At 36.5% G+C, this 14,784-nt stretch overlaps 1 protein-coding gene across 1 annotated transcript in view; it reads right to left on the bottom strand.

The window, feature by feature from the left end:
- The window catches only part of LOC145977972 (uncharacterized), a 286,923-nt gene that overhangs the window by 115,814 nt on the left and 156,325 nt on the right, over nucleotides 1–14,784 (bottom strand). The window contains exon 3 of the mRNA XM_083110320.1: nucleotides 9,502–9,596. Coding sequence (XP_082966446.1) covers nucleotides 9,502–9,596 — 95 coding nt within the window. The remainder of the gene's footprint in view (nucleotides 1–9,501; nucleotides 9,597–14,784) is intronic.

Here is a 14,784-nt window from a genome sequence, read left to right as displayed (position 1 = left end):
CTACTTCAAATCTATGAACTTTCACTGGCTATCTTGCATATTCCGATGTTTGATTAAAATACTTGATGCACACAATTAATTACACAAAACTGTTTGTATTTTATATAGCCTTGTACCTACTCGTGTGTAACTGCACACAAAATCTTGCACGTATCCACCAACTGTCTACTCTGTTGATATATATCCGAAAATGTTCTGCGAACAAATGTATCGCTTTCGATGTTCCATGTAAGTGAACAAAAAATTACTGCTTGGGATAAACATATGCATAAAACATTGGCACTAAAGCATGCTTCCTGAAATGTTCAAAAGTGCTGTAGTTATGCTTGTCTATTTGTTGCATGTTCGTTTGGTTATCCATAATGAAATTTTTCTCTTAAAAAAAATTAACACACTAATTGCTATCGTTGGATAATTTGACACAACTGGTGCTTGTCGTCTCCTTGTAATGTAAACTATAATGCATGTAAAACTGGCTAGCATGCATGGTACAAAACTGAAGATTTGTAGAAGGGCTATGGAAAAGTCTTGTTTTCCATAATGCATGGTAAATATTCACATGAATACATTATGATATAAACTTGCATGTGTATGTGTGGGAAAACACTGTAGCACAATTGGATCAACAATTCTGTACTTATTGCTGTAACCGAAACTGCTGCTTGTAGAATATATGTTCTTTCTACTTCTCTTCTTCTTCATATGCTTTTCGTCTTAACTTACTTTGGGTAATGTAAAAGGTGTGGTAATTTACCCGTAAAACTTGGGAGATGGGAAAAATTTGTCCCAACTGTAAAACAGTGTGGAGGGAAACTATCTGGTTCCTTCACTAGGTGTCGTTGATAGTCTGTGACACTACACTGGAAAGTTCCTGGTTGAATATAGGCTTTCCGGGAAAAATGTAGTCGTCTTGTAGAAAAAATGTCTGCATGCTTCCTTGTAATATGGTGATGAGTATTTCTGCATGGTAACTTCTGTGGAAGTCCTTCATACAAAAATGCCCAAGATTGATGTAGGCATTGCTTGTCCACGTCGTTCCGTATAGACAGGTTAGGTTAAAAGGGAAAATTGTAATAAAGAAAGGAAATTGCAAAGGATGGGTAAATATAATTCACGTTTATGCACATAAAACCAAACTAATTACCATTGCCTTTTCTTAAAATTAAATTAAATTGCCTCATCAAAATAAAATAAAATTAAAATAAATTGATTAAATAATTGCCATAACTCTTTGAAAATAAATAAGGAAAATTTAAATAAAATATACAACCGTAATTAAAATATTAATGTCCATGATTGGTGTGTTGCCTTAAGTTTATTAATTATTACTGTGCTGCTCTGATTGAACCTGTCTTGCAAGTTGATGGTGTTTATAAAAATAAAATCCTAATGCTGATGTTAGTAATAAATTCCAAATAATAAATACTAATATAGACATGGGCAAAGGGTTTAAAACTAATTCCTGAAATGAAATGCCCTTACTAACAGATTGATTAAATTGCTTTAAGGCAAGTTCAAGCGGAGTCCATTGAGGAATAGTAAAATCCGATAAATTCTTGGGAATATTAAGTAATAATTCAATTTCCTTCACTTTTACCTGTTCAAAAGCCAAAATTCTTGTATGTAAAATTTATTGATCCACAATAATCTGCGAAAAATCCTGATAGTTAAAAAATATAGATTGCTCCTCGTTAATCTGAATTGATCTGTGGGTGTTCAAATTATTATTCAAATTCTGAATGACAATGAATTGACCTGAACCTGATATTAAAATACCATTACGTGTTCTGATAAACTGAAATAATTTATTGTCAGTAATAGATTTCACTTCAAAATTACAAGAAACTGATCTATTGTGTAAAAGTAAATCTTCCAAACACTGTACATCTCTATCGATGGTAACTTCACTATGCGAGCAGAGATAAAAAAAGTTTTTAAGCTCGCATGCGCTCTCAACAATTTGTACTAATCGTGGACTTCCCTTATGTTGCATACTGTAAGTTAACTCTGGGATTCTAATGCGAGACCATGAATTGTTACGCAAAATGCCTAAATTAACTGCTCTAAAAATAGGAGCGATGTCATTCATCTGTACTAAAGGTGTTTCAAGAAGTAAATGAAATGATCTACTACTGGGTTCATAATTAATCAAATATACTTTGGTCAAAGAATAAAATAATCCTATATCTGTTTTATAAAGCGAATCTTTAAAATCGGGATGATGCTGAATAAATGTACGGAGCCAATTAGGAGTTAAAATATGATAAGATAATTTTCCTGAAGCTATTTTTAAAAAAAATCCTGTTCCGGCGCAAACATTTGTGTCCCGTACTTAATTCACTACACTGCAGGTAGTATAATTTATAGGGAAAATTTTACTCGCTATTTGGTTGCATGAGCTGCTGATTTGAGTGACGACATTCGTACGTAGATCGAGTTATTTTATGACAGATTTTTTGCAGCATGGAGATGAATATTTGAAGAAATTTGAGATTCGCACTCTCAAACTTTTCGAACGAACCTAGACGACTTTAAATCGTTTACATCTGCCTCCCCATTTCGCAAACTCGTATATAAAAAAAAAACACCGTTACGGGAACCACTGGTGCTTCCCTGTACCGGAGGTTAACACCGCGAAGCTGATTGGTCGCACGTCGTGCCAGTGGAAAAAGAAGAATTTTCAGTCCGTTTACCTCGTGCGGCACGTCTCGCAGAATCGCATCGCCTCGCGAGAAAGGTTCGCATCCGACCTCAGGGATAATCAGCCTAATAGCGGCTGACGCAAAGGCTCTGTGACGTCATAGGGGGCGACCTAAACGCCGAGGCACAAAGGTGGCCAAAGGGGTCGAATCAGAAAGGGAGAAGGTCACGTAAAATTGGCGGAACGGTCCAGCTCTTGAAATGCGAAGGAGACAATTTAAGTATCATAAAGGGCAGCAGGACAAGTTTCCAAATTAGCTGTTACTTAATATGATGGGCTTCAAGTATATCCAAGGTTACACCTCTGCAGGAAGAATTCAAGAAGCTGAGACGAGAATAATACTAAATTAATCTTTGACATTAGATGCTATTTATCAGTTGAGAAATTTGAAAATCTGATGCTAATTAGATAAATGATTATGGGCTAAAACTGCCTAGAGAATATTATCCAAGGCGCGGCAATAAATTGAAAAATTCTGCAACACTGAATGTAGCTAGTTGTTGGAAAAAAAAGAAGACAGATTTCGGAAGGGAAGGAGTCTGTGGTTACAGATGTGATTGTGCAAGTGATTTGTTGCAAAGATAATTTTGTGTTCTAAGTTAGAATTTGAGACTTTATAGTTTATTGTTTGAATATTAGTGTCGTTTTAAATATATGTGCGACAATGTGAACATTAATTCATGAAAAAATCTAAAGGCCGTAAAGCCAAATTTGCTGGTACAAAACCAGCTGAATCCAACATGGACACGGACATTAGTGCCATGGAACTTTCCAGCAACGTGGAAATCATAACTTCTGTAGAAGAAGTTAATAAGTTGAATTCTCAGTGTAATAATATAGATTACACCCAACAAATTACTAAATCAAGTTCCAAAAAAGTTTATGAGCAACAGGTATTGAAGTACAGAAGTAATCATTTAGGTCCGTATGAAATATTTGTGAAATCTAAACATCAGGATGCCTCAGGTGGAAATGGCAAAGGAAACATTGGTCAACTTCACATTTTAAAATTAGGCCAAATAGTCAGCAAAGAAAATATTAGAGGTTTGAAAGAGATAGATAGCCTTGGGAAAAATCTAGCTAGACTTACATTTACGACATCTAATTATGCAAATGATTTCCTTTCGAATCCATTACTGTTACAGAATAATTGGGAAGGTTTTGTTCCATCACACCGAGTACGAAGAATGGGAATTATGAAAGATGTACATCAGTCAATAAGTGAAGATGAAATTTTGCAAAATATAAATTCATCAACAGCCAAAGTAATAAAGGTAAAACGCATTGTGAAGTATAAGTACGAGGAGGTTACTCGCGTTGCTGTTCCAACTCGAACGGTAATTGTAACATTCGACTCGCAATCCTTACCACAATATGTCACACTGTTTTACAAAAAGTTTGATATTGATAGGTACATTCCCTTGATTAAACAGTGCACTAATTGTTTTTATTATGGGCACTTCAGGGCTAATTGCAAAAGTAAATTAAAATGCAAACGCTGTGGTGAGAATCACGAATCGTCCTCTTGCACAAATAAGATCAAGTGTTTCCATTGTAATCAGGAGCACACTGCAATTGACAAAAACTGTCCTGAAAAACAACGCCAAAAGGAAATAATCAAAATTATGACAGTTCAGAATGTTACGTTTAACGAAGCTATGAAGAAAGTCCCAAAAATTAACTATATGTATGGATATGAACAGATATCTACTGGCCATGTTCAGGAAATAGAAAAGACAGTAATGCCATTTACATATGCTTCGATATCTAACAATTCGAGTAGCACCTTATATCATAATAATATAATACAAGATCAATACAGTGTATCTAATAAAAGGCCATTGTACAGTTCAAAGAAAGCTGGAAAATATTTGGAAGAGACTGAGTCTTCTCAAGGAAAACGCCAGAAATCTTCTCAAACATTGAAACCATTTGGACAAAATGAATATAAAAAGAGAATGACAAACCCTGATTATTCTTTGTCAGGATCTCGAAAAGACAATGCTCCGGATTTGTCGACAACATGCCAACAAAATAAACTATTTGTTCTTGCAGAGGCGGCTCAAGCTATCCAGCCAAATCGGGCACAAGAACAAAATTCTACAAAATTCCTAAATAATTTTTCATTATTTATAGAACAATTATGTAGCCTAGCAGGGACTTCGACATTGAACGTTAACCAGGACTGGACTTGCATTGCTACAAGTATTTTGCAATACTTATTTCAACAACCAGCATGCTAGACAAAGTCTTGAAAATATTACAATGGAATATACGAAGTTTAATTCCTAATAGACATAATTTACAACATATTTTATCTTATTTTTCTGCAGATGTCCTTCTTATACAAGAAACGTGGTTGAAAACTGACTCAACATTGAAGTTTAAAGGTTACAATTGGATAAGAGATGATCGTTTAGATGGATACGGTGGTTCAGCTATAGGTGTTAAAAGAAATATACAGTATGACATTATTTTGTTTCAAAATATAAACAGTCAAATTCAGATTACAGGTGTTCGGATTGCTGATACGTCTTATGTATCAATTTACTGCCCTCCCACAGTGCACCTTCCTGTTACAGTGTGGCAGAATATCGTTGGGCAGCTTCCACCAAACACTTCATTTGTGCTGGCAGGGGACATTAATGCACACCACCCTATGTGGGGCTGTTCTCTAACTGATCGATCAGGTAAAGATTTGTATAATTACTTGCAAGATTTCTCAGCTGTATTACTCAACGACGGAACACCAACAATAATCTCAAGACCTAATGAACAGCCGAGTGCTCCAGACATAACTATTACCTCAAATGATATAGCTTCAAAAATCCATTGGAGTGTATTAGAGAAGTGTTACAACAGTAATCACATGCCAATTATGATAACCTTTCAACATAATAAAAATATAACGTGGTTTACTATGCGCTCTGAGCAAAACAATAGTCAATATATATCAAGAAGGGTTGAATGGCAGAAATTCTCCGGAAATGTAAACAATGCAATAAAGAATGAATTGTTGAAACAAGAAGTATCGTATGACACATTGGTGTCTCTCATTCGACAAGAACAAATAAATGCAACAGTATCTAATTTTGGATCTAGAAGAAAAGTGACTCCGTGGTGGACAACGGATTGCCAGAAATGGGTAAACGAACGACAAAAAGCATACATAAATTATAAGGAGAATCCTACCATCAATCATTTTATTAGATATAAAGAAATTGCAGCAAAAACTCAGAGGTTCCTAAAAAAATCAAAATCATACTTTTGGAAGTCATTTTGCTCTACATTAACTAAAGATTCTTCTATTTCAGTGACTTGGAAAATAATAAGAAGTATGTCCAATAATAATAATTGTCATTATTTTGGAGGAGATATCAATTCAGCCTGGATAAAAGAATTTCACCGCAAGTTGACACCAGATACGGTTGAAACTAATCTTTGTCAATTGTTAAACTCTATGAAATATCCAGAAACATCCACGTTAGAATCGCTATTCACTATGGATGAATTAGAATATGTTGTTCATAAACGAAAGAAAACGTCTCCGGGTTTAGATGGTATTACATACGAATGTATTCAACACTGGCCTTTGAATGGATATGAAATTTTACTAAATACATACAATTCAATATGGAATAGTGGAGAAATTCCATCACAGTAGAAAGAAGTGGTGATAATACCCATATTAAAACCAGGTAAACAATCAGGAATACATACGAACTATAGACCTATTGCAATGTCATCATGCCTTGCTAAATTATATGAACATTTAATACTCAACAGACTCACATGGTGGGTCGAATATAATCAGAAATTACCGAAACATCAGATGGGATTTAGGAAAGGAACTGGAACAGTAGATGTATTAGCGACACTAATTTTAGACATATGGCTATCTTTCATACGGCGGGAATTTTGTATCGTAGTTTTTCTCGATCTAAGTAGCGCCTATGATTCTGTCCTTCCAAATATACTGTTACAAAAATTGGAGAAAATGAACGTTCCACGTAATTTTATAAAAAGTATTCTTGGATTATTATTGGCACGTAAGTTATACATTCGATATGGAGGACAGTTATCCACCGCACGTTATACACATAAAGGTCTACCACAAGGCGCAGTGCTGAGTCCCATGCTATTTAATATGTACACGGCAGATTTAGGCTCAAAAATTCTTCAACACACTCGTCTATTACAATATGCAGATGATATTGTTATATACACTAGTAGTAAAAATATTCAAGAAGGGGCTCAAAAAATTCAAAAATCTCTGGATGCATTATCATCATGGTGTGATATCAATGGAATTGAAGTAAATCCAGATAAGTCTTCGGTGGTAGTTTTTAATAAGAAGAGATCTCATTCATGCATATCAATAAATATAAACGGAAAAACTATCAGTCAACAAAGAAGTCATAAATTTTTGGGACTTATATTAGATGAAAAACTTAAATGGAAGTCACAAGTAGAACTGGCACAATGTAAGGGATCTCAAGTGTTTAACATAATAAAAATGTTGACAGTTAAGAAAAAGTGGGGTGCTGATCCTAAATTATTACATCAGATCCATAAACAGATGCTAAACTCAAGACTAGAGTATGGTTCCTTTATGTACAATGATAATCTAAGTTGGGCTTTTAACACGCTATCTTCTATCCAATATAGCAGTTTATCCAGGATTTATGGCCTTTGGAAAGGAACTCCAAAACAAGCAACTTTCGTAGAAGTGGGAGATCCACCATACAAACTTAGAATTAAATATCTTGCGAGCAAATTTTTACTTAAGAAAATTGCCAACACGACATCTCCGATCATACCAAAACTTCAATTGTTAGACTCTCTGATGCTCAACAGACGTACAGCAAAATATAAATCCAGATTACCTATACTATATTATGCTTATAAGGACATTAATAAATTTCAAGCTAATATTATTCGTTTACCTAATGCACCATGCTTCATGACAGACTACTTCAATATGATATCTCCCATGAGGATTCATTTTCCTGCCTACCCAAGTAGAGGTTTCAGAAATCCCTACAATTTCAAATAATATATATCAAGACTACATACATTCAAAATTACAATGTGAATATCACATATATACAGATGCTTCAAAATCAACGTCTGGAAAAACAGGAGCAGCATTTTATTGTGATAATTCTGCAGAGTTCAAAATTTTTCCTTTGCCATCGTATGTGTCCATTTACACTGCAGAAGCTTTTGCAATACGACAGGCATTGCTTTATGTACAAGAGAAGAAGTTAAATTCAGTTCTAATTGCAACCGATTCAGTCTCTGTGCTAAATTCTTTACAGTTTGCATCATGGTCATGTCATACGGAATGGTACATTGTTAACATAAGAATACTCACACTCAAATTAACGAGATTGGGATATGATATCAACTTTATTTGGACACCTGGACATTCTTTAATAGAAGGGAACAATATAGCAGATACTTTGGCAAAATATGCACCGAATCAAACAATCCAACGGCCGCTTTCAATAAAGATTCCGTCCGTAGTTTTGGAATCACACACTAGAAAAATACTATTTACTGACTGGCAAAGCTTGTGGACAAATACTGGCACTGAATGCGGTAAGGTCTACTATTCTATACAAGAAAGAATTCCAAAGGAATGTTGGTTTAAACAGATTCAACTCTCCCGGAGTTCCCTCACAACTATAATGCGCTGCAGGTTAAATCACACTATCGCCGCAGCTCACCTTTATAAGAAGAATTTAGTGACTTCATCAGTTTGTTTGTGCAATGAATATACTGCAACTCCAAACCACATTATATTTCAATGCAAACTTTATGAAACTTACAGAGAACCATTTTTACAGGAATTGTACAGGAGTGGACATCAAGCGCCACTGACACTGCCTTGTTTACTGACTTCACCTTCATCCTCGGTAATCCATATTCTTACAAATTTTCTTAATAAGTCGAATATAATTCTGTAAAAGTGTAATGGAATTTGGAAAATATTTATTATGAAACGGATAATTGTGAGTAAATATTAAGTGCATACATGTATATAATACCAATTGATAAATTGTTAACTGGTGCATGGATTTTGTCCACAACCAATAAATATTTTTTTTTATATTATATATATATATAGCTAGTTGTTGCGTCAGAGGTATCACGTGACTACAGTCATCTGCTTTACCATTCTGTTATAATGGAATCGTAGAACATCGCGAATTCTCAGTAAAAGCGATCGGGGATATTCCTTGGCCCGCCAGATAACCGGATATGTCTTCGTGTGGTTATTTTAATAGGGGGGGTATTTGACAGCAAAAGTATTCCAACTCACCCCCATGAACTTAAAGATGGGATCTGGGAAGAGGTGCTTCAAACTCCTATCTAAAGACTGATCCGAGTGTGTGCAACGAAATGGTGGTCATCGTAGTAATGTTATTTTCAAATAAATCAAAATGTAAGTATTGTATTGGTATTTTCTTTTGGTATTTCTACGACTAAAGAAGTTAATTTTGTCTTAAGTGTGAAGTATTTAAAATCGCCCCACAGGTCAGGTAATCGTGGTGGCCTTTCAGATAGGACCCCATTCTCCCAATGTTTTATTTCATCAGTGTCATACGTCACCTGTAATCAGGAAACAAAACCGCCAGTGGTTCAGAACTTTATAGCCACCCTGTAAATTTGCTGCTAATTGGTTGAGATAGTTTGCTCATTACTCAAATATAAATCTGCAGAAATAATATTTGCGCGCTACGCTGAGCATTCCGCTACAGTCATGCAAGTATTAAGTAACGATGTTTACTTACATAATAGACCTTTCGCCTCCCGGTGTCGAGACCACCCTGCGTCACAGCTGGCTTGAATTGTGGCTGAAGTCTGTAGTTCTCGGCCGAGACGTAGCCTGCGAGGAAAAAAAATGAAAAATGTATTTAAACCAAGAGATTACACTGTGCATTTACAAGCGCAGTACCAAACTAAATTGCTTGACTTGTGAAATATCTACGTGCAACTAAGGGCAAAAGTTCATTACAATTAGTCATAAACTGATTATTTTCTGGAAAGGACAAGTATTGTCCGACAAATTGTCCACGACTTTTTCATTAATTTTTCTCTCGTATCCGAGTGTTTTTAAGGAATGGATCTTTAGTACGTATTGTGATCCCGTGGCTTGTTTGAAGCTTTGATTCAATTCTTGAAGCTTTCATTGTGTAAAACAAATAGAATTAGCAGTGATGGACAATTTGCTTGATAATACTTATGAATACCACAGAGGATAATAAAGAAGAACAAAATCTACCAACAGTTCCATGCATGGGCGTATATATAGTTCACGTAGGGGGGGTTCAACTTTTGGTATGATTAGGGTTGCTATATTTCTTAAATGAAAATCCGGGACACAGCTGACCTGAATCTTATTGGGGAGCGGGGGGTGCTGGACCCGACAAACTTGTGTGTATGTACATATCCATTATCATATTCTTTACACTTCTTAAGACGAAACAGAAATCTACTTCGAAGTATATCATTGACATAGGCGTGCGCAGACCCTCTGATTAGGGGGGACAAAAGCCTTGAAAGTTCAGTATGGAAAGAAAAATCTTATTTCATCTCACTCTTTTAATTTTATTGCATTGAGGGTGTGTGTATAATATTTTATATAAATATATATATATATATATATATATATATATATAATTTAAATACATTACATAATCAATTCATTCTTCCCATAACAAATCAACAGCAAAAATGATATAATTTGTCTCTGAAATGTGCGCGCACCTTTACCTCCGAACAATTGATCGATTCATTTGCTTTATTTAACTTCGCTTTTTGTGCCACTTTTGGCTAATTTGCGAAGATGGGAGTGAGTGATGATATGATGAAATTGACAAATGGACACTCTCAAACATCCATACCCAGGCCAGGATTCGAACCCGGGATCCCTGACATCCTAGCGCGATGTACTAACCACTCTGCCACGGGGGCCGGCCTTCGAACAATTGTTCGTGCATTTAAGACAAAACTGTTTAGCAGCAACAGTCTGAAGTTGTTAGTTGTTATTATTTCTCTCTCTCTCTCTTTCTAGTACAGTCAACGGCAAAGATAATGGTAGGGAAATTGTCCACCGCTATTTTCATTACTTTTTATTGGACATCCTGTGTTGTTTTAAGGAATGAAACTATGTTGGTTCGAAGCAGGCATTGTTCTCTGTTTATTGACGCCTTTATTTAAATTCATTGTCATCATATTCAGAGCGAATGAAAATGGTGGAGGACAATTCGTCTACTGTTTCTTTCGCCGTTGGGTGTACAATGCAGTACAGAAAAGAAGTAAAATGCGAGCGAAGCGAGGAAGAAAAATTTCTGATCCAAATTTTTGCAAACTGAAAACAATATTGATTTAATAGGGCACGAAAAAAATCATTGCGCGCCATGGCATTCTCTTTACATTTTTTTCATTTAGATTGTAAAAGTAAAAGTTTAAACTGAGTGGGCAATTACCCCTCTGTGCCCCACTGCAGGTTCTCTTGGCCGTCTGGAAGAAATAATGCAAGAAAGACCTAAAAACTAATACCATCTTGAGTGTCTTTTTGTCCTGCTACTCTTATATTCGGCTAGCCTTGCTTTCTTTTACTTAAATGTTTGCCCCCCCCCTCTTCAGAATTGATTTCCGTCCACTGAACTCCCTTAACCCTCGGATGTATGTGTGGGGTCAAAATGACCCCACTGTCTGTTTATTTCCTGGTATTATAATAAAATCTAAATAAAAAATTCTGATTTTCTGTGACATCTTACCATGCTACTTCAGCTATAGAAACATGTATAAATAAATTTCTTACAATTTATTTTAAATTATATTTTTAACGTTTTTGTAACAATATCCCTCCTTTCCATGTGTGGGGTCATTTTGATCCCAGCCTGAAAACAGCAGGAAAACATTCATAAAGGGAAATTGATCCTATATATTATGTTCAATTATGCCCAAACTAAACGCAATCATCTCAAAGTCAACCACCCACCCTGCCATGACTCACTGCAAAGTGCGCATGCGCAGATGTATTTGGCGCGGATCGAGGAGAAACAAGCCACCAGTTATTGTGTGCGTCTGGTAGGTCGTCGCATTGTGTTTGTGACCAGGTACTTTCTTAGTGATGTTTTGTACCACTCTAAAATCGTCTGTGTATTACGTTGAAAGTGACACTGACAGTGATAACCACAAGAGGATTAACTCTGAATAAAATTCACGAGCTGCTAGAAGAAGACGATGATGGTGTTGCCAGTTACACGTACAGATTTGACGAAGAGGATGGTGTTGCAGAAGCGGAAGATGTTCCTAAAGAGAGCAGTGATGTTGAAACAGACATAAGCAGTGAAGACCGTGAAGAGGATGATGCAACAGATGACAATGAACCTTTAGGCCTGATCTCAAAGAATGGAATTTAGTGGAGAAGCAAGCCGTCAAGCTCTTATCAGACTGCTGCACACAACATCATACGAGAACCAGCAGGTCTGCCGTGGTCTCTAGTCTTGACGGCACCAAAAGAAAGCTTCGACTTGTTCATTTCCTCAAACATTTTGGAGGAAATTGTACAGTGCACGAATTTAGAGGGAACAAGAGTCGCAGTGAAATCTGGTAAAAAGTTGACTGATCTAGCATTGGAAGACCTTCAGGCTTAGATTGGCATCCTCCTTATTGCAGGAGACGTTCCTGTTCGCGAGCTTTTTCTCAACAAATTCTCCAACCCGAAGTACAAAGCAACCTTTGGAGTAAATCGTTTTGAAGACATCAGAAGACTGCTCCGATTTGATGACAAACGTACTCGCGATGCACGTCTGGAGACTGATCATATGGCTGCATTTCGATATATCTGGACACTTTTTATCGAAAACTGTCGCAGAATCATGGTACCCGGCGCCTATCTTACGATTGATGAACAGTTAGTGCCTTTCCGTGGGAGATGCAAGTTCGTGAAATACATACCAAGTAAACCGGCCAAATACGGCATCAAAATCTTCTGGTTCTGCGATGCTGATACCTTTTACGCCAAAGACGGTCTAATCTACTTGGGACGACAGCCAGGAGAGCCAGATCAAAGAACCTCGTCAGCAACGTCGTGAAGAAACTGTGCTACACACTGCGGAACTCTGGAAGAAATATCACAACTGACCAATTCTTCACAAGTCATTACTGTGCTAACGATCTCCTGTTACAAAATGTAACCATTGTTGGAACAGTAAACAAAAACAAGCGTGAATTCCCACCTGCACTTACCAATATCAAGACAAGGCAGCCTTGCACATCACAATTCGCCTTCCATGAAAATGAGACCCTGGTAAGCTACGTGCCGAAGAAAAACAAGAATGTCATTCTACTCAGCACCATGCATCATAACATACACATTGATGATGATGATTCTAAGAAGAAGCCAGAAATCATAAAGTTTTATAACAAAACAAAGAGTGGAGTGGACGCCATGGACAAACTGGTTCAAACATACACCTGCAGAAGACAGACACGTCGATGGCCAATGGCCCTCTTCTATAAAGTAATCAATGTAGGCGTTCTCATGCTACTTGTCACAGCATTCTGATTACCATTCAGGCGTCAGTCACAGACGCCGTATGTTCCTTATCGAGTTGGCGAATGAGTTGATTCTTCCTCACATGCGGGGGAGGTGACAAAGCTTGAACCTGAAGAAACCAGTAACCGAGGCAATGAAACTTTGCGGCGTAGTAAGGCAGGCACAGAGACTGGAGGATAGATCTTCAAAGAAAAGAGTAAGATGCCAGGACTGCACAAGACAAGAGGACATGAAGACGACGGAACGTTGAAGAAGATGTGGGAAACCTGTGTGCAAGGTCCACAGCAGTGTGATTGTGGTGTGCTCAGAATGCGAGTGAGGTGTATTTAATTGCAATGAGAGCCCGGCACATTCTTCTTTTTATTTCTTTTTTTTATTTTTATTAAATTTATTTGTTCTAGAAAAAAGAATATTTAGTGTTGTATTGTGTTCTCTCTAAAATACTGTTTCTCAGGTCAACTGAAGTTCTGATAATTGCGAGCGAAGTGTAACTACCATTAATATGTAGAACAGTGAATTGTCAATACATTGTTATTTTTTGGGGGAGTTAAATAATAATAAAAAAAGAATAATTGTTTCGTATGTTATATTCAGAGAAATTATTGATTAATAAACCATATTAGCTCTGTCGTACTTATTTCAATGCATAATTAGATTGGGGTCAAATTGACCCCACATATGTACAGTTGTAAAAAAAAGTGACATGCATCCGAGGGTTAAACCGTAGTTGCTTTGAACTTTCATCAGCTTTAAAATATGTATAATATGGTTTAATAACGGCAATAAGATTCCTCTGCACTAAATTTCTCGGTGAAAGTATAATATAGGGAAATGGACATCTGGAAGGGGCACAAGGATGGCCACACTTCCCCCTTAGGAAACGAATGTCAATCTAAAAGTATATATTTCACACGTATAATTTGATTTCAGTTACAGTAATTTACATTAATTATTATAATGGGGCTGCGGAAATGCGATAATTTCAAATCCAAGTGGTGTTTTTTGAGGGAGCAACACTATTATCGGGGTAATATGCCCCATGGAAAAATACCTTGTTTGTCCCTCCGTGGAGAAAAAATATGCGGACGTCCATGATTAGGGGGGTAATTTGTTTTAATATCTCGTATAGAATACTGACATGTTCACAGTACCCCTTTTGAGGTGCCCAACAGAATCTTGCACTGCATGAAAACAATTTGGTTAGGACAAGTGAAGATGTTTCCAACTCCCCACAGGTTACACAGTGAACAAACTGAAGAGCTTGCTGAAATATATTTCTCTTCTTCTAGTAAATTGTAAGCTAAATAGTTTAATTAGTGAATACAATTCCACAAACCACGCTACTTAGGATTGATGCTTTTTTGTTCATCTTGTGTCAAACAACTTGAGAATGTTACGGTGTTTCCGTGGTTTTCTTGCACTGCGTTTTCCAAAATCAAATTCCTTTAAGAAAACTCGAAGGAAAAAGAATATAACTGATTTGACCGTCACAATGCAGTTTCTT

This window comes from Lepisma saccharinum, chromosome 24, assembly GCF_977018435.1.
Source record: "Lepisma saccharinum chromosome 24, izLepSacc3.1, whole genome shotgun sequence".
NCBI classification, from domain to species: domain Eukaryota; kingdom Metazoa; phylum Arthropoda; class Insecta; order Zygentoma; family Lepismatidae; genus Lepisma; species Lepisma saccharinum.
Note: the sequence above shows the minus strand (reverse complement) of the source record. Positions and strands in the feature narration are given on the sequence as shown.